Here is a 19616-nt window from a genome sequence, read left to right as displayed (position 1 = left end):
CAGCCCAGCTCCCCTGCATCCCGCCAGCGCAAGGGTCGCCCGCACGCCAAGCCCCTCTTCCAGCGTCCTGCCACTACGGTGCCAGTAGCTGAAGGGGCGACCCTGCTGGAACGGACCGAGGGTGAAGACGGCTATGGTGAGAGATTGGCTTCTCCACCCCTACGACCCCCTCCCCCCACCCCGAATTCTTCCCGCCTGGAGGTTCCCCCGCCCCCAAGAGTTCGCAGCGCCGCCCCCCCCCCCCCACACAGGCCAGATGCCTGTTAACCCTTTGGGTACTGGCCGGCTCCTGATGGGCCCGTACGGCCTGTGCCCCTGTATGGTTGCCCCCCTTTCTGCCTCAGGGAGGCTGTAATATTAATAAATAATAATAATATTGTAATAATAATATAAAAAAAAAAAAAAAAAAAAAAAATTATAATTTTGTTTTAAATAACTGGTCTTGTGGGGCTGCGCAGGACACGGCAGCCTCATCATTCGGTATGCTGTCTGTAGGCATGCCCCCCTCTCTTAGGCGGTATGTCGCGCTCCCCGGCTGCGGCGCTGGCCAGGGCATGTTCCCCCTCCCAGGCGTTTTCTTGCCCTCTCCCGGGATACGGCGCTGGCCAAGTGCATGCATAAAAGTTTTCTGGCCAGTATGCGTCACCCAGTTCTGGTGGCTGCAGGTGCATGGCCCTCCTTCCTAGGCGGAATACTGCACTCTCTTTGGCTGCGGCCTGGCCTTGTGCATGACCCCCCTTTTTTCTAGGCGGACTGCTGCACTCTCACCGGATGCGGTGCTGGCCATGTGCACGACCCCCTTCCACAGGCGGGACGTTGCACTCACTGGATTGGCTGCCGGCCATGTGCATGAACCCCTTCATAGGCGGAATACTGCACTCTCACCGGTTACGGTGCTGGCCATGTGCATGAACCCCTTCCATAGGAGGTATACTGCACTCTCCCCGGATACGGTGCCGGCCATGTGCACGTTCCCCTTCCAATAGGCGGAACACTGGACTCTCACTGGATTCGTTGCCGGCCATGTGCATGAACCCTTCCATAGGCGGAATGCTGCACTCTCACCGGATACGGTGCCGGCCATGTGCGTGTACCCCTCCCATAAGAGGTACACTGCACTCTCCACGGATACGGTGCCGGCCATGTGCACGTTCCCCTTCCATAGGTGGAACACTGAACCTCACTGGATCCGTTGCCGGCCATGTGCATGACCCCCCCCCCCCCCCCCTTCCGTGGGCGGTGTGCCGCACTCTCACTGGATTCGCTGCTGGCCTTGGACATGTCTCCTTTCCTCAGGCGACATACGTACACTCTCACTGACTGTGTTTGTTCTCTCGCCAGTGCGTTGCTGGCCATGTGCATGGCCCCATCCATGGCGGGGTGCTCGCACTCTCACTGGATGCGATGCTGGCCATGTGCATGACCCCCATTTCTGGGCATGAGCATGCCCTCTAACTTGGGTGGAATGCTTGCACTCCCATGGAATCTGTGCTGGTCTTGTGCATGGCCACCCCTTATTCCATGGGCGGCATTTTTGCACGCTCACACGATCCATGGCTGTCCGTGTTTATGCGGTGCTGAACTGGTACACGTCCCCCTTCATTGGCGGAGTGGTGCACTCTCACGAAATTCGGTGTTGGGTGGATTTTTGCACAATCACTTAATGATAGAATAACCCTGTGCATGCCCCCTTTCCCTAAGTGTACCTTCCTGCGTTCTGCTGGACATGTGCGGCCATGGGCATGGCCCCCTTCTGGGCGGAATATGGTATGTCCTACTTTTCCAAAGTAGGTACTGGCCTTGGTATTCCCCCCTTTTGGGGCGGGCTTCTGCACTCTTGCCGACTGCTGTGTTGGCCAGGTACATTTCCCCCCTTTTCTGGGCGGACTGCTTGCGTTCCATTGCATGCCGTGCTGGTCTTGTGCATGACTGCCTTTCAGGTTGCACTTGCACTTCCGTTGGTACGGTTGGACTCTGGCTGATCCTTCGCTGAGTGACTATTTTTTTGCAGTGAGCGGACTTTCTTGTGCGCTCTGTCCGTTGTTTGGGCCAGGTATGCCTTCTCCTCCCATGGGTGGGTTTGTCTTCTCACTGCTTACGGGGCTACTCGTACGTATGCCTCCCTTTCTCCTGCAACATACCTTTTTTTCTCTTGAGATACGATGCTTGCAGCTAGCCTTGCGCTATCTCTCTAAAGAGCTCGTTCTGTCCACCTGTGTGAGCCTACGGTGGTGTTCAACAAACAGCTAATGAATGCCCAATGTGTTCAAAGGTGTATATATTTATATACCTTATGTGTAAGTAGACGAGCTCTACTTGTTCGCTACTGCACCGAGCTGGGTGGTACTCATTCCTTTCGTCCCTTCCGCCCGGGGTGTGTTCGTGGTCCCTAGATGCGTACCCGTTCGTCCTCCCGCGGCATTGTTTCCCTGCGTTGGTGGTCACATAGTCGAGAGTGCTGTCTGCAGCGTCCCTCGAATTCTGCGTTTTCTCTGGCGGGACTACGGTTCCCTCGCCTACTACCATTCCTCCTCTTCAGATGCGGTGTGGTGTGAGTCCTTCCGGTTGGTGCCCTCTGCGCTTCAGTCTGATCTGTTACCAGGTCGGGCCGCTCTTCTCGGGAAGGTCACCCAACTTCTCTTGGGTGCTCGCGTACCCAGGTCCGGAGGACCTCCATCTTGGGTTTTTCAGGGTATTCGCCTTCTGCGGGCGGTGAATCGGGCGTCTCGGTGTAGCGGGGTTCTGCTCTTGAGCTGTCCTATGGCTTCCCTGTTGCCCACTCCTCCTTTCGGTTGGAGGGTGTTATGCCGGCCTCTGTCTCGATTGCCTTTTCTCGCCGGCTCTGTTTGGCTCCCGCTCGGTACAGTTCACTCCGATGTGGCTTCTGTCCCGGCCGTGCTTCAGAGGCTTTCCTTCGCTGCCCTCCCCTCTGGGGAGAGCATGGTTGTTCATGTGGATGGTTCTGGTGTTCCTTTTGGCCTCGTACTGTTTCCCTTGTTCACACTGGCTGTACTAGCTGTGTGCCTATTTACCGGGTCTGCCGCGTTCTGTCCTCCAGCTGGGTGCAGATTGAGTTTTTTTTTTTTTTTTTTTCCATTCTCGGCAATGGTTCTGCCATGGACTTACCTTCTCGGTAACTTGGGAGGACTACCATTCGGTCAGGGTTGCCCTTGGATCTCCCACACTGGGACTGTAGAACGGCTTCCGTTCTGGCCGTGTTACTGGTCTGCGCATGATCTCGTTGGGTTTTCACCCGCTTGCCCAGGCGACTCTAGCGGGCTCGTTAGTGTTCGCTCCTGGCCGTGTTTCGTCCAGGTTCTGTTGTAGGACTTAGGGTTTTTACCTGGGGTTCTGTGGGAAGCTGGGCGTTTTCCCCTCTCTGCCTTTCTTTCTCCATGGTTCTGTCTTTCTCCAGTCCGGCCTGGACCTGGGACTGGGACCCTGTTGCTTCAAGTGTCGGCGCTGTCCCTCCTCTTTCAGCGTTCCACGGCCCCTCTGGGCCTGTCAAGACCTTCTTCCATGGAGCGGCTCTTGGGTTCCCTTTGTACTGCCCTCCGGTACCGCCCTGGGATCTACATACTGGGTTCTTGGCGCTCCTATCTTTCCTTTGGAGCCGTTACAGTAGTTCTCTCTACTCCTTCTGTCCTGTGCGGTTGTGTTTCCGTAGCCGTCTGGTCTCTGACGGGTGCCTGAGTGGCGGTCCTTCTTGTTCTGAGCCTTCTGTCTTTCCATAGGACAGGGCTGTTCTCCATCCCATCTCTTCCTTCCTTCTGAAGGTGGTGTTTGTCTTTCAGTTCCGCGAGGCATTCGTCCTCCCCTTCCCACCCCCGGGAACGGACACTTCACCGTTTGGACGTTGTTTGGGCCTTGCATTTTTGCTTGGAGATCTCCGGCTCTTGTCGACGTTTGGCCTCTTGTGTTTCTAGGAGGTCCGTGCAAGGGTTGCGGCCTCCAGGGTGGCTTCCTCCGCTTTCTCCGAGTGGCTATTGTTGTGGTTACCGCACCAAGGGCAGGGTTCTGCCTTTGGTGTCACTGTCCATTTCACCAGAGCGGTCGGTGTCCCCTGGGCCGGAGGTATTTGGCTTCGGCCATGCATTTGTGCAAGGCGGTCACTGGTCTTCCTTGCACACCTTACCGAGTTCTACAGGGTGCATACTCGGGCTTCAGCGGATGCTGTCTTGGGCTGCCTGGTCTGCAGGCGGCGGTTTCTTGATGCCTTCGGGTGCTTCGCCTTGGTGCTGTAGTCCCTCCCCTCTTGGACTGCTATTGAACGTCCCAAGGTCTTCTGTGTCCCCCAAGGAAACTGGGCGAGAAAACGAGATTTTTGTATAACTTACCAGTAAAATCTCTTTCTCGCTCTTTCCTTGGGGGACACAGCACCCACCCATTCTTTGTTTTTATCTACGCGAGTTTCCGAGTTTGTTTTACCCGTTGGGTAGTTGGCTTGTTGGTTCCACTTCTTGGGCTTTGCCTTTTCTCACTACTTGGACACGCAACTGGCAGCCTTTCTCTCCAGGCTGAGGGTATAGCTGTGGAGGAGGGGCTTAACAGTTTTTTCTTAGTGTCACGCCTCCTAGGGAGATGAGCTATACCCAAGGTCTTCTGTGTCCCCCAAGGAAAGAGCGAGAAAGAGATTTTACTGGTAAGTTATACAAAAATCTCGTTTTTATTTTTCATCTGATCTGAGGTCTGATAAAAATATTTTTTTCATATTTTCATTAGCAGAGAAAAAAAATAATTTTTTTTTCCATCAGATCAGACTCCTAAATCAGATCCCCAATCCTCATCTGACCTCCAAATAAGACCCCCAAGGCTTGGATCAGACAACACAAATCAGACCCTCAGTGCTCAGACACCCCCCCCTTATGCTCAAATCCCCCCTCCCCCCCCCATGCTCAGATCTGCCCCCCCATGCTCAGATCTGCCCCCCCATGCTCAGATCTGCCCCCCCATGCTCAGATCTGCCCCCCCCATGCTCACATCTGCCCCCCCATGCTCACATCTGCCCCCCCATGCTCACATCTGCCCCCCCCATGCTCACATCTGCCCCCCCCATGCTCACATCTGCCCCCCCATGCTCACATCTGCCCCCCCCATGCTCACATCTGCCCCCCCATGCTCACATCTGCCCCCCCATGCTCACATCTGCCCCCCCATGCTCAGATCTGCCCCCCCATGCTCAGATCTGCCCCCCCATGCTCAGATCTGCCCCCCCATGCTCAGATCTGCCCCCCCCATGCTCACATCTGCCCCCCCCCATGCTCAGATCTGCCCCCCCCATGCTCAGATCTGCCCCCCATGCTCAGATCTAACCCCCCATTGCTCAGATCAGGACCCCCCTGTGCTTAGATGAACCCCCCATTGCTCAGATCAGGACCCCCCTGTGCTTAGATGAACCCCCCATTGCTCAGATCAGGACCCCCCTGTGCTTAGATGAACCCCCCATTGCTCAGATCAGGACCCCCCTGTGCTTAGATGAACCCCCCATTGCTCAGATCAGGACCCCCCTGTGCTTAGATCAGACCCCATTGCTCAGATCAGGACCCCCCCCCCCCCCCCCCCCAAATGCTCAGCGCAGAATCTCCCATGATTAGATCAGACCCCAATGCTCAGTTCTATAATTAAAAAAAAATCTCTTCCCTCTCCTGATCAGGCACTGGGCTCCTGCTCGGGCACCTGCTACTCTGCAGGTCTGACACGCTCTCCACTGGGACCTGATGAGCACAACGTCAGGTCATAGTGCGTGTCTCCAGGTACTACGTTCTCACACTGTGTGCATCAGGACGTAGCGGAGAGTGAGCTGGAGCCGCAAAGTAGCGACAGAGCCCGATCAGGAAAAGAGATCTGAGCATGGGGTGGAGAGTGAGCCGTCTGACTGCTTCCCGGCTCCACAGCTCGAGCCGCACTTGGAAAAGCAAAGAGCCCCCTGCTATATACCTTTATACATATGTGAGTGTATAGATATATTATATACCATATATATGTGTTTTGTTTTTCACTCCATCTGAATCATCTCTTGTTCGCTGCAGAATGAATAATGCGACAAATAATTACCCTGATTAAAGAAACCCAAGAATAGATCTGAGCACAGAGATTGTGGGGGAGGAATGTGACGCTGATGCCATACATTGCTGGGCGGAAAAAGATATGATGATACTGATATAATATATAGTATGCCAGGTGTCCTGCCCACTGATGCTGCACTGTATCTCTTTTTAGTCCAACAATCCCTAACAATCACATTAAACCCTCCCGAAAATGTCACTTTTTTAATTGGTAGACTTCGAATTTACATCTGCAAAGCTCAGGTGCTTTACGTGTAATTTAACCCCTTAATGCCGTAACTAAGGCTACTTTCACATCTGCCCTTTCCGCTATTGAGAGCCGTCATAGGATCTCAATAGCGGGGGAAAACGCTTCCGTTTTGTCCCTATTCATTGTCATCGGGGACAAAACTGAACTGAGCGAAACATATTGCACCAGAATGCCTTTCGTTCCGTTTGGTTGCAATGTAAGTCAATGGGTACGGATCAGTTTTCTCAGACACGATAGAAAACGGATCCGTCCCCCATTGACTTACAATGGTTTTAGAGACGGATCCGTCATGGCTATTTTAAAGATAATACAACCGGATCCAGTCATAATGGACTCAGCCGGTTGTATTATTATGACGGAAGCGTTTTTGCTGGTGTGAAAGTAGCCTAATTCTAATCCCCTTTAAAGCCCCTTTAAAGTGGTATTTCCATCTCAGACAATGGGGCACATCGCTAGTCTATTACCCATATAGGGGTGGGTCCCACCTTTGGGACCCGCACCTATCTCGTAAACGGAGCAGGCAAAGTGAAGGAGAGCACACCACGCTTGCACGGCCACCGCTTCCATTCACTTCAATGGGGCCGACAGAAATAGCCAAACCACCGCTCGGCTATTTTCGGCGGCCCCATAGAAATGAATGGAGGGCGGTGCGCCCTCTTTCACTTTGCTCAGCTCAGTTTATGAGAAAGGTGGTACCTGCACCTATCAGACAATGGGGGCATAGACTAGCGATATGCCTCCATTGTCTGAGATAGAAATACCACTTTAAAGGGGCTGTCCAAGGTTATAAAACCTCGGGCAGCCCCTATAAATGTGCTAAAATAACTAAAGAATCTATACTCGCCCCTTTCCTCCCCTGACTCTTCCTGCGCTGTGCTCCTGTCTTCCCGGATGCTGTTTGTTTTCCTGGCTGCATGGGTGATGTTCCATGCACACAGGTCACTTCTGCTGCCAGTCACTGGACCCAGCAGTGACATCCCGTGCATTGCTGAGGACAGTGAATGGCTGCACAGTAACCTGTCACCGCACAAAGAATAGAACTCAGTGCTGGCAGCAGCAGAGGAGAAAAGGGGTGAGTATCACTTCTGATATTTTAGCATATTTACAGGGGCTGGCTGAGTTTTTTATAGGATAACCCCTTTTAAGGACCAGTTCCCAATTTTTCCATCACATTATACACTGCTCGTTTCTAGGAGTTACGACCACCCTTCAATCCAGCAGTGGTGGTCGTGCCTGCACACTATAGGAAAAAGCACTGGCCCCTCTGGTGGCCGGGATCACGGGAGTGTACATAGGATATTGCTCTTTCCTACAGTGTGCAAGCATGGCCACCGTTGCTGGATTGCAGGGTGGTCATAACCCCTAGACACAAACCGTGTATAATGCGAGGAATCCAGCCACCAAAAGAAGCAATATGGACAATCACAATACATTAGTAAGTGCCTTGTATTAACTTTCTCTACATGATAAATGCCGTTTGCTGAAGTGACACAACCGCTTTAAAGGGAACCTATCAGTGGAAAAAACCACCCCAAACCGCCAGCAGTACCTTCAAGTAGCTGGCAGTGTTTTTCTAATGATGATTTTCTTCCTGCAGTCAGATGCGGTAAAAGCAGGAAAAAACTATTTTCGAGTCACTTTTGAAGTCAAGCGGGCAGCGGCCTCCTTGCTTCAAGTCAAGGTAACTGCGCCCCCTTCCCTGCCCCTTCTCCTGTGACTGACAGCCGGCTGTCGGGCATAAGCGCTGTCAGTCACAGGAGAAGGGGCAGGGAAGGGGGCGCAGTTACCTTAACTTGAAGCAAGGAGGCCGCTGCCCGCTTGACTTCAAGAATGACTCGAAAATAGATAGTTTTTTCCTGCTTTTACCGCATCTGACTGCAGGAAGAAAATCATCATTAGAAACACACTCTGGTCTAACAAGCCTATTATACCTGTTCTGGGGGGGGGGGGGGGGTTGTGCAGTATCACATTGTAAACTTATCCTCAGGATAGGTCATGGTGGGGGGTCTGACCCCTGGCACACCCCCAGTCCGCCATTTGAAGAGGATGCGGCGCTGGTGCGAGAGCTGTGTCCTCTTCAGTGTTTACCTGCGAGCCGTCTAGACCGTGAAGGTGGTGCAGTGTCATTACAACTTCTTGTTCTGTCCACTCGAATGACACAGAGCAGTCGTAATTACAGCGCCACCCGCAGGTAATTCCGGAGAGGATGCAGCACTCAGACGAGCGCCTCAACCACTGGAATCAGCTGATCTTCTGTATTTATAGAGGAGAGCGCACACCAGTGATTGGAAGGAGGCTTCATTTCTACACCAGTGGTATCCGTTATACATCAGTGCAACGTGTCGGGCCGTTTTATTTGGTGCCCTTTTCCAATCTGATGAAAATACCGAAAAAAATATGAATAAATACATAAACAAAGAAAAGAAAAACGATATTCTTTCCCATATGATGTGCTGTACATTAGTTCCCTGTTACTAGTACATGATTTAAATCTGAGTGTTTCTTACATCAGTAGCAAAGTCACAGAACAAAAGAAAACGCAGGACGGTACGTGATTAATGGGGGCGTTAATGAAGAAACATGATAAAGGGCGATAAATAAAGTGTATTAAGTTTTCTAGTATTTAGATCCGTCATAGGGGCTCAATACCGGAAAAAAAACGCTTCAGTTTTGTCCCCATTCATTGTCAATGGGGACTGAACGGAACGTAATGCTCCAAAATGCATTCCGTTCCGTTTAGTTGTGTTTCCAGACCGGAGAGCAAACCGCAACATGTTGTATTTTGCTTTCCGTCCTGGGATGCAGAGCCCAATGCAAGTCAATTGGGACGGATCCGTTTTCTCTGCCACAATAGAAAATGGATCCGTCCCCCATTGACTTGCATTGGGGGTAATGCCGGATCCGTCTTGGTTATGTTAAAGATAATGCAACCGGATCCACTCATAACGGATGCAGACGGTTGTATTATCAGTAACGGAAGCGTTTTTGCTGAACCCTGCCGGATCCAGTAAAACCGCTAGTGTGAAAGTAGCCTAAGGAGAGATGTATAAATCCATATGCAGTGAGCTCCCCCTAGTGGTGTTTGCAGGAATCCAGAAATGTTTGGGTTGTGTGGAGGGAAGCAGAAGATTTGGTGCTGTGACCTCACTGACTAAGCACAGAATTTAGACCTAAAAGTTACGTTTTCTATCCTGACATGTCACCTGTTCTTGTGGCAGAGGCGACTGGCTGCTCAGCTTTGTGTACCGCAGCTCTTCTGTGAAGCTAAATGTGGCCGGATTACAGCCCGTGGACCTGGATGACCGCAGAATGGTTAATGTGGACCTTTCTTCAGTGGTAAGTGCCGCAGACACTTATGGGGATTGTTTCTGACCGCTGAAATCTCTGCAGTTGTGAATATGCACAATTAAATCAGCTGACCAGTGATTGGTACAATTATCGGGAAGGTATGTTCCTAAGAATGTTTGTTCCCGATAATGGACCCGTATAAAGGTGCTTCCCGTTACCTGATCATCAAGCGAACGCCAATAATTCTCTATGGGGGCTGATACAGAAGAGATGGTTGCTGCATGTAAATGCTACTTGCACCTCCTCTGACAAGCAGGCAATTATCGGAAATGATCAGTTCGTTCCGGATAATTGCCTGTTGATTCGGCCTGTGTAAAGAGGCCTTTACTAGGGCATGTGTCTGATAGGTGGAGGTCCAACATCAGTGTTGAGAATGTGGGTCCTGTGTCCCCCTCCCCTTATGAATGGAGCAGCGGTTGAGCTTGCACGCTGCCGTTGATCTCTAGCGCTGTCCTTGCCTATCTCCATCAGTCCCATAGAGATGAGTGGAGCAGCAGCGCGCATGCTGACTGCTGCTCCGTTCATGTGTGGGGGGCACAGAACCCCTGTTTACGTTATTCGTGGGGTTCCCAGCAGTCAAAACCCGCACCAATCAAACACTTCTCCCCTATCCTTTTGGATACAGGATAGGTTTAAATCTTGGGACATCACCTTTAGGCACAGGTCGCAGCTGCAATCAGTGACCCCAGTTTAGCTGACTTGTCTCAAGTAGTCTAATACGCTGTCACATTTATAGGCTCTGCCTGCTTTTCTGTCTTACGTGCTTTACACTGCAGCTCTGCTTGTCCATACTGGCTGATGTTTATGTGTACAACTCATTAGGAAATTAGAGCACGCACTGACGTTTTCTTACTGACTTATCTATATCTAAATGACATATAGAAGTCGATAATCGTGATTATTGTATAATGTATGACAAAAAATGAGCGCCGATCGACCTGCCATATTGTAGGTGAGCGCTTCTTATGGGTAGTTTGCCTGCCTGTGCGGGCTCTGTGTTAATTCCCGACGGTAAGTGTCGACCACAGTCCTAGTGTGAAATAATGTATATCGCGTGGTGTACATTTTTGCGGCGGCCTGTGTATTAAAGGGCAGGCTGCTGTGCTTTGCGACCAGTCCTGTCCGTCAGTCTCCATTGTCTAACACTGTGGATGGACAGCAGTACCAGTGCATGTGCAGTCCATCTGCGGTGTCATCCAGCAGAAGCCACAGATGGACGGGACTGGTCACATGACACCTTATCAGCGACCATCTTTGGACCGGAGCACACGGCAGCGTTAAGTAGTCAATGCAATACACAAGGATTATGCGCCATCGTCGCCATCGATCTATGACTAATCTCAGGCGTCTTTATCGCATACACTATTTTCTCACATTACCGGTGAGATGTTGATGCCTTCGCTCTTCCATAATCCCAGCTTCCCCAGGCACGGACGCCATGTTTCTAACTCTTCACCCCCCCCTATCTCTATATCGAGCGGTTACTTGGAAATGAAGGAGCGGCTTTGCTTGGAATCTCAGTCAAATGTAATTATTTCTGAATCCACTTCAGTTTCTCTACCGTATTCAGAGATGTTAATAAGGCTCAGGATTAGTCCAGCACAAAAGGGCGAGCGTGTACGAGCGGCCTCTTCACCGGCCCTAATCCCCGTGGAGAGCGAGTTCCGGAAGAGAACTGAATTATCGTTGTCAGTCAGTGCCGCAATAGAAAACAACCCCCCCAGTAAATGCAAGTCCTGGAGTCAGGTTGTTAATGTATTCAGACAATTCTTAATTGTGTAGCTGGGTGCCAACAACTAGCCCCCTCCTTTCCACTGTTTAAAGGGGTTGTCCTAAAATAAGGAGCTGTCTCTGACATTCCCATAGAGAATTAATTCTGGGAACTCGGGACTCAAATTCTTATAGTCGGTAGGATTCTAGCAGTCAGACGTTCATATCTTGTATCAAAATGGTATGCTGGGCCCCACCACTAATAAAACCAAACCTAAAAAGGGTGTTATCCACATGTATACACAGAGTTCCCCTTAAAGGGGTTATCCAACCCCTGTAATGCCCCCAAAATGCCCGGGCACCGTATACAGGTTGTACTTACCCCACTTCCCGGCACCCGCGTCACTCCTGATGCCCGCACGGCCGCCGCTGCATCTCCCTGTCGCGTGGATCAAAACATCTGGCAACGAGGGGGGGGGGTCGCAGCCAATAGCAGGCCGAGACAGGACAGAGCCTCCCTAGCGTCACCCTCGATGCTAGGGAAGCTCGTTCCCATCACGGCCTGCTATTGGCTAACACCGGATGTTTCGATCCGCACGATGGGGAGATGCAGCGGTGGCCGTGCGGGCATCAGGAGCGACGCGGGTGTTGGGGAGCGAGGTGAGTATAATAATAATGGGTAACTAAAAACATTACAGGATAATATATAGGAAAATCTCCACCCACAGCGCAGATCAGAATAAAGCCAGTGAAAAGAGGTTCATGATTATATCTCAAGTGCAAAAAGAAAATTTAAAAAAAAGTACACGATAAAGTTAAATAAGGTGAAAAAGTGTCATTTAACATCGCATGTGCAAAATAAAGTGCAGTATTCTGTATGTGATGTTACATTGTGACTTTTTTTTTTTTCATCTTATTTAACTTTATCATTTTCTTCTTGTACTTGAGATATAATCATGGACCTCTAATCACGATCTTCTGCCGGCAAACCACTGCACAGCATGGGGACGAGCAATGGCATAGCGATCGCTCCTCCTCATGCTGCGATCTCCTCCGCTAGCGAGCAGGCGACAATCGTCTGCCACGTCGGGCTGTGTAATACATGTTATATGTATTGATGACCTATCCCCACAATCAGATCGGTGGGAGTCTGACACCCGACACAGTGGACGGAGTCGGAATCACAAGGCTATAGTTTCTGGGGTCGGTGCCAGATCGGTCTAAGTGCCGGGTGTCAGACCCCCATGATTTTGACATTAATGACATATCGTAAGGCTGGGTCAGCAATATCTTAGTCCCCGAAAACCCCTTTACTGTGATCCGCATTAACTTGTTCAACAGCTATATATATTTTTTTTTGTTGGACTAATAATGTGTTTTCCAGGAATAATTCTGGTTGTTTTTTAATTATATTTTTTTATTTTTGGTGTACATTTAAAAATTGTAAAAAAAAAAAAAAATCCGCTTTTTTTACATTTAGCTATTGTCTTCAGGTTACCATATTATATGACCATAAAATAGACCTTTTTTTGGGGTTCATCATTGTCTTCTGTAAACTTTGATACATCACATGTCCAGTTTTGGCTAGCGGTACGAGAACGATATGCATGGAGAAAGTTCTTGTGGGGTGGATTTATTTTTTTATTTTTATTTTTATTATTTTATTTTTGTTTAGCTTTTTTATTTTTGGGGAACTTTATTACTATTCTTATTTTACACTGTATACTTTTCCACCGTTACAAGGGAAATCCTGTTAGGACTGTGCTGGGTCTAGTTAGGGCTGGCAGTCATGTGACTAGTCACATGATCACAAGGACAAATGGAGGCCTCGGTTCTATACACATGGCTCACTGAGCGCCATGTTTAAGCCAATAGAGAAGACAGAATCACTGAAAACTGCTTCTGTCTTCTCTCCAGGGCACCCCGCTGTCTTACGGGACCCAACACTCACACGGGGGACGGGCGTTAAGTGGTTAGATAGGAAGAATTGCAGTTTAGGATTCTGGGAATGCTAGGTAACTGGCCATACTGGTTGCCACCCAGCTTTCCCAGAAGCAGATGTAGCTGGGAGAATAGAATTTGCATAATTGTACATCAATGTCTTTGTGTCACCGTCAGCAGACCTGATCTGAGACTGATGCACAGATGTAGCAGAGCTGAGATTATTTGGGCCCGCACTGTGCCACGTAAAAACTCTAGTAACAGGAATACATTGTGATATCAGCAAAATGACACACTAAACTCTGCTACATCTGCTTGCCTGGGGCACATACAGCACCACCTCATCCAGATACAGGTATTGTCAGCGTCTTTCTGCTCACGTATGAGACATGATTTTAGGCATCAGTTAGGGTTGACCCTGCGGAACAAGCTGCTGGACAAAGGATGGAACTCGACAGCCGCCTCCATCTTCTACACGTCGTACATCAAGGGGCATCAGCGTCGATCTGAGATTTGATGCCTGAGGGCACAAGACTGACAGGGAGTCTACAGGCTTTAAGGGGTTTTCCTGCATAGACATTGCTAGCCTGTCCCTTTAAGACAGATGCATGAAGGTGCACCCGTCACCACAGATTAAGTGTGAGGCAGGAGAGGAAAGGACCCCTGCCCACCCCCATGGAGGCGCCCTACAGAGTATGTGGAGAAAGAACTTATCTAATGTGTTGTGGAGCCGGGGCTGTCGCCAAGCTCTACCAGCCTCTAGATCAGGGATGCCCAAGCCGCGGCCCTCCAGCTTCTGCAAAATTACAACTACCAGCATCCCTGGATAGCCTACAGCTATTAGGGCATGATGGGAGTTGTCGTTTTGTAACAGCTGGAGGGCCGAAAGTTGAGCACCCTTGCTCTAGATCAGGGATGCTCAAAATGCAGCCCTCCAGCTGTTGCAAAACTACAACTCCCAGCATTCCTTAATAACTGTAGGCTGTCCAGGCATACTGGGAGTTGTAGTTCTGCAAAAGCTGGAGGGCCGCAGGTTGAGCATGTCGTAAGTCAGCTTGTCCCTGGAACCTCCCCTATCCTGGGGCCTCGTGACAGTATTGAAGTCCCCTCCAAAGACCACCTGCCGACTTGTAAAAAGATAGGGCTTGATCCTCATGAAGAGACACTTACGGTCCCACTTGGACTGGGGACCATAGATGTTAATTAGACGAAGTTCTTGTCCCCTCATGAGGACATCCAGGATCAGGCACCTCCCCATTTCTAATTCAATAACCCGTCGGCATTCTACCGGTGCAGTAAAAAGGACTGCCACCCCGCTATACGGCTCGGCCGCAAGAGACCAGTAGGAGGATCCGCGTCGCCACTCCCTTTTAGCTTTAAATGCAGATGCCAAATCTGGCAGCCTGGTCTCCTGCAAAAACAAAATGTCAGCTTCAACCCGGCTGAAAAAATCAAAGGCCGCAAATCTAGCCGTATCTGACTTAATGCTGGCGACATTAATGGACGCCAGCGTCAACTGAGTGAGTGCCGCCATCATGGGTGATTGAATTAGATGGCTTTCTTTTCCCACTGCCCCCACCAACTTTTTCATCAGATGATGGCTTACCCCTCTTCAAACAAACAGATGTGTCCATTTCACCTCTGCCCTTGTGCTCTGACTCCAAGCCAGCCCCCACCCCTGAGGACATGTTTTCCCCAGTAGAAGGAGGCTCGGCGTCCCCCGCAGGCCCAGGTGTCACCGCGACTCCCGAAACCTCCCCACCGGCTCCCTCCCCTGAGGAGGGGGAGGTGTCACCAATGGCTTGGAACCGGTTTGAGAGACTAATCAGAGGGGGGTTGGTTGTACCTTCCTTTGGCATCTGGCGGGTGGGAGAAGATCTTAAATCTCCCTTTTTCCCTGTACGTTTATTACCCTGCTTTTGCCATCCCCCACTTCCCCCGTCATGGGGGGATAATGAGGAGATGGCACCTTCCTCTTCCTGGATCCTCCTAATTTCCTCATCCAGCTCACTGTCCCTTTGGGCCTCAGCAGTAGCAGCAGTCTCAGGGGTGAGATCAGGGGTCATCCCAGCTTCCCCAGTTGCCTGAGGTTCCCGGGATTCACCCATCTCCCTCTCCCTTCGGCGATTTTCCTGACGCCTCAGTTGGGCAGGCGTCTTTTGCTTACTTTTCTTCCCTGGCCCCTCTGTTCCTTCACTTCTGCCAGCCCCTGCCCCAGTAGAATTGGCCTCACTGCTTCCTCCCGCCGGGGCATTGACCGCATTGGCAAAGGAATGAGGGCAGCGACTGAATGGGTGACCTAAGTCACCACACAGGTGACACCTAATCTCTGCACATGATGCAGCGAGGTGGCCAATCTCCCCACACAGCGCGCACTTCTGTACAGTGCAGTTAGCACTGAAGTGTGTGGGGCTGCCGCATCTGTGACAGAGCTTCGGCTGACCCTGGTAGAAAATCTGGATGCGATCTCTTCCAAGGAAGGTGGCAGATGGTATGTGAGTAACTGTGTTTCCTAAAAGCCTAAGTTTTACCATGAACGTCCAGGCCCCAGACCAGATGCCATGTTCATCCCTGTTCTTCTTGGGAACCTCCACCACCTCCCCATATCGGCCGAGCCACGTCATGATGTCAATACACGAGAGTGACTCGTTACGGGTTAGAACGGTCACCCTCTTCACATTGTTCTGACGAGACACTGCCTGGACGGCAAAATCTCGCCAGCTGGGCTCGTCCTTTGCCATCTCATAGTTCGACCAGAAGAGCTCAAGTCCCTCCGGCCGAACAAAGCTGACATCGAACTCAGGGGTCCCATAGGGATGTATCAAGGCGTAGATGTCTGTCGCCTTGAAGCCCATCTTTAGAAGGAGCTCAACAACTTCTGATCTTGAAGGACATGTATCACTGCCCCTCCACCTCAGACGGACCACATTCCTACGGAGAGCACCCTGCCCAGCTGTCGGGAGGGACCACGTGGTCTCCCTGCTCCTTTGCTCTCGGAAGGCTGAGAGGCCATGCCTATCTATCCAAAAGGATAGATCAACCTCCCTCCCCTCTACATTGATTGTGCTCTCCCCTCTCTTTAGAGCCTCCAGAAGACGCCGCTGCAAAACGCCGTCCCCAGAGCCAGAGGACAAGGAGGGTCCCCTACTCACCCCGGCCGTGACAGTAGCAAAACTGCGCACAGGGGCTGCCACAGCCGGGGGGGCAACCGGACCAGGTTCCACACCCTCCCCGCTTACCAAAGACCCTCCACCACCCACTTCCATATCTTCCATCCCCAAACCAGCCTTACTTACAACAGATTCTGCGACCTCCCTTCCTTCCCTCCTAACACCATTCACTCCACCATCCAAACCCCCAGACATATTTTTATTAAAAATAATTTTCTGCCCCCCACCTGCTCCCTCACTCATACTGGCTGAACCGGTGTGTTTTGGTGTAATTATTGGTACCTCAGCATCACTGGGCCCTGGGGTCGGAGCTGCCCCCAAAAGACAGACCACAGCCCCAACCCCACTTTTATCATTGCCCTCCGCTTCCTCAGTACTACCATTTACAACTTTTGGGCGCCGCTGATCCATTACCGGGCGCCGCTGATCCAAACGCTGCTGATCTGTTCTTTCATGGCGCCGCTCATCTGGACCAGCAGCGCCAATACAAAACAAAGGCTTTGGCCTCAGTTCTTGACCTTCATTGGGAGGCGTAACCGTCATAGCTCCGACAGCTCCTTCATGCCTCTGCTGGCCCGAGGGAACAGCGTCATCAGCGGTTGGAGCCATCGGAGCTCCTGCAGCCATCTGTGGCGTGGAGCCACCCCCTCCTCCCATCAGGGAGCAAACTCCAGCGCCAGAGATTTTTCTCTCATCCTCCGCAGTAACCTTCCTGTCCGGCTTTTCAGCCGGTGTCGCACCAGCTCCATCCCCGTTACTGCAAACAGAGACGGAGCTCACCACCATATCGGATACCTCGCTCTCCCCTCTCTCCTGCACCGAGTCCACTGCAGGACACGGGCTGGGCTGAGAAGAGGGGCTAATACAGTGAGCCGGCCCTGCGGTCGACCCGGGGGTCCCAGGGAGGGGGGTGTATACATATCTTACCTGCTCCTGGAGCTTGGTCTTCTTAGCCTTTTTCTTTCCTTCCCCAGGCGTCTCTGGTGGCAACTCATCACCAAAGCATAAGTCCTGGAAACGCACTGGGGACTCCAGGAGCTGGATCTCCTCCACTAGGGCCCCTCCCGGGCCGCAGGTCTCATACTCATCCCCCGAGCCGCAGCTGGGTGACCTTGCTATTTGGCGTGCAGGGGGCCCACTGTACGGAATCTGCTCCTGCAGGCTGCCAGGTGGATCTTGCTGGTCATCATCATCATCCTCCTCCTGCACGACTGGTTCCTTCTCCACCTGGCTGTCAGGCTGCTGCCCCATCTGCCCCTTCTCCTCCGCCATCTTCCGAAAACGTTCCTCGTTTAGGAGTTTTTCCTTAAACGGGCCGCTTTTATCTCGGAGTACAGTCCGCCTTTGCTCAATCTCGCCAATGTCAGCTTGTAGCTGCTTTATTTGGCTCTCCAGCCCCTGCTTCTTCCTCTTTGGGGCCACTCCAACACAAGACCTCAAGCCGCGCAGCTCCTCCCGGAGCCTCCTCAGGGTCTTAGTCGTGTCTTCGTACTCACGGAGGTGGCTCATGACCCGGGATCCATAGGTGGAAATGGACTCCCGGGCCCTCAGTACGCCCCAGCCTTCCTCCTCAAGATCTGCTTCACCTCCGTGAACACTCGGCTTTTGCTGGGCCCCGGAAGGGCCACTCTCACCCATGCTGGCATTCGGGTCCTCCTTAGCGGATCCAGCCTTGCGGCTCTTCCTACTACCCTCAGACTCAGGGGAGACAGAAGCCACATTACTGCGACTCCTGCCAGATCTTCTTACCCCTGAGTCCTCCATGCAGGCCAAACGCTGGCTTCTCCTGTCCCCTGAAGGCCTGCCGCTGGGAACAGGAGCCTGGGGCTTGCTTCCCTCGCTCATGCCTGAGAACCCACTCTCCCCCTGGGGAGGAGAGAGCCGGCCTCAGGTGGATAGATTTTCCTCCAAACGCTCAGGAGCAGCAGCAGCAGCTACACACAGCCACAGGCGACCACACCCACAGGTAATCGCAGCTCAGGAACAGCTGGTCCAGAGCTGCACTCACTATTCTGCTGGTGGAGTCACTGTGTACAGACATTACTTATCCTGTACTGATCCTGAGTTACATCCTGTATTATACTCCAGAGCTGCACTCACTATTCTGCTGGTGGAGTCACTGTGTACATACATTACATTACTTATCCTGTACTGATCCTGAGTTACATCCTGTATTATACTCCAGAGCTGCACTCACTATTCTGCTGGTGGAGTCACTGTGTACAGACATTACTTATCCTGTACTGATCCTGAGTTACATCCTGTATTATACTCCAGAGCTGCACTCACTATTCTGCTGGTGGAGTCACTGTGTACATACATTACATTACTTATCCTGTACTGATCCTGAGTTACATCCTGTATTATACTCCAGAGCTGCACTCACTATTCTGCTGGTGGAGTCACTGTGTACATACATTACTTATCCTGTACTGATCCTGAGTCACTGATTGCGTATAAATATAAATCTCGGCATTACCCTTTTGAGGTTTCTTACCCTGCGCACAGTTGGGGCGTGCCCTGTGTGTGGACGGCTGCTCTCGGCTGTTGTTTCCCATTCATTTTCCCTCCTCCTTCCATCTTATACTTGTCTTGGCTCCTCGGTGTGGGTTGTGAGAGAGGAGCGGGCTCGTACAGATGACCCCCGGGGTATTATAAATAAGTCATGTAACCCCGTCAATCTCATCTCCATTTCTCGGTTCTAGAAGCCCGAGAGGCGCTTCCCTGGGGACGTGCTGCTATTTACGCTGTGCAGGCGTTTCTGCGCAGCACTGATGGATCTGAGCTAGCATATAGGGCAGGCCTGACATACAGAGGGACCATTAACGGCACGGCGAGTGCACCACACGTTCCAGGTGATAAAAGCTTTGTGCTTCCGAGAGGTGTGAACTGCAGCTTCTTCGTCTTGCATTACTGGCAGCCATGTTATTCACCAGCCGACGTGTGAGCATGCTGGGATTTGTAGTTCTGCCACAGGTTGGAGATCGCTGCTCTAGGTCCTCATCTTATGTTCCCAGCCGCCATGGGACTACAGGTCTCAGCCAGCCTAGCTGATTCTATCTAATCTAGAACCTCTTCCATAGTATATATAGACACCGTACAGTCCAGACAACCTGCTCCTTCCCGGTTCCT

At 51.5% G+C, this 19616-nt stretch overlaps 1 protein-coding gene across 2 annotated transcripts in view; it reads left to right on the top strand.

Moving 5' to 3' along the window:
* The window catches only part of TMCO4 (transmembrane and coiled-coil domains 4), a 77405-nt gene that overhangs the window by 54930 nt on the left and 2859 nt on the right, over positions 1 to 19616 (top strand). For both annotated transcript variants that reach the window (XM_044282493.1, XM_044282494.1), the window contains exon 13: positions 9534 to 9651. In XM_044282493.1, coding sequence (XP_044138428.1) covers positions 9534 to 9651 — 118 coding nt within the window. The remainder of the gene's footprint in view (positions 1 to 9533; positions 9652 to 19616) is intronic.

Source organism: Bufo gargarizans, chromosome 2, assembly GCF_014858855.1.
Source record: "Bufo gargarizans isolate SCDJY-AF-19 chromosome 2, ASM1485885v1, whole genome shotgun sequence".
Classification (NCBI taxonomy): domain Eukaryota; kingdom Metazoa; phylum Chordata; class Amphibia; order Anura; family Bufonidae; genus Bufo; species Bufo gargarizans.
Note: the sequence above shows the minus strand (reverse complement) of the source record. Positions and strands in the feature narration are given on the sequence as shown.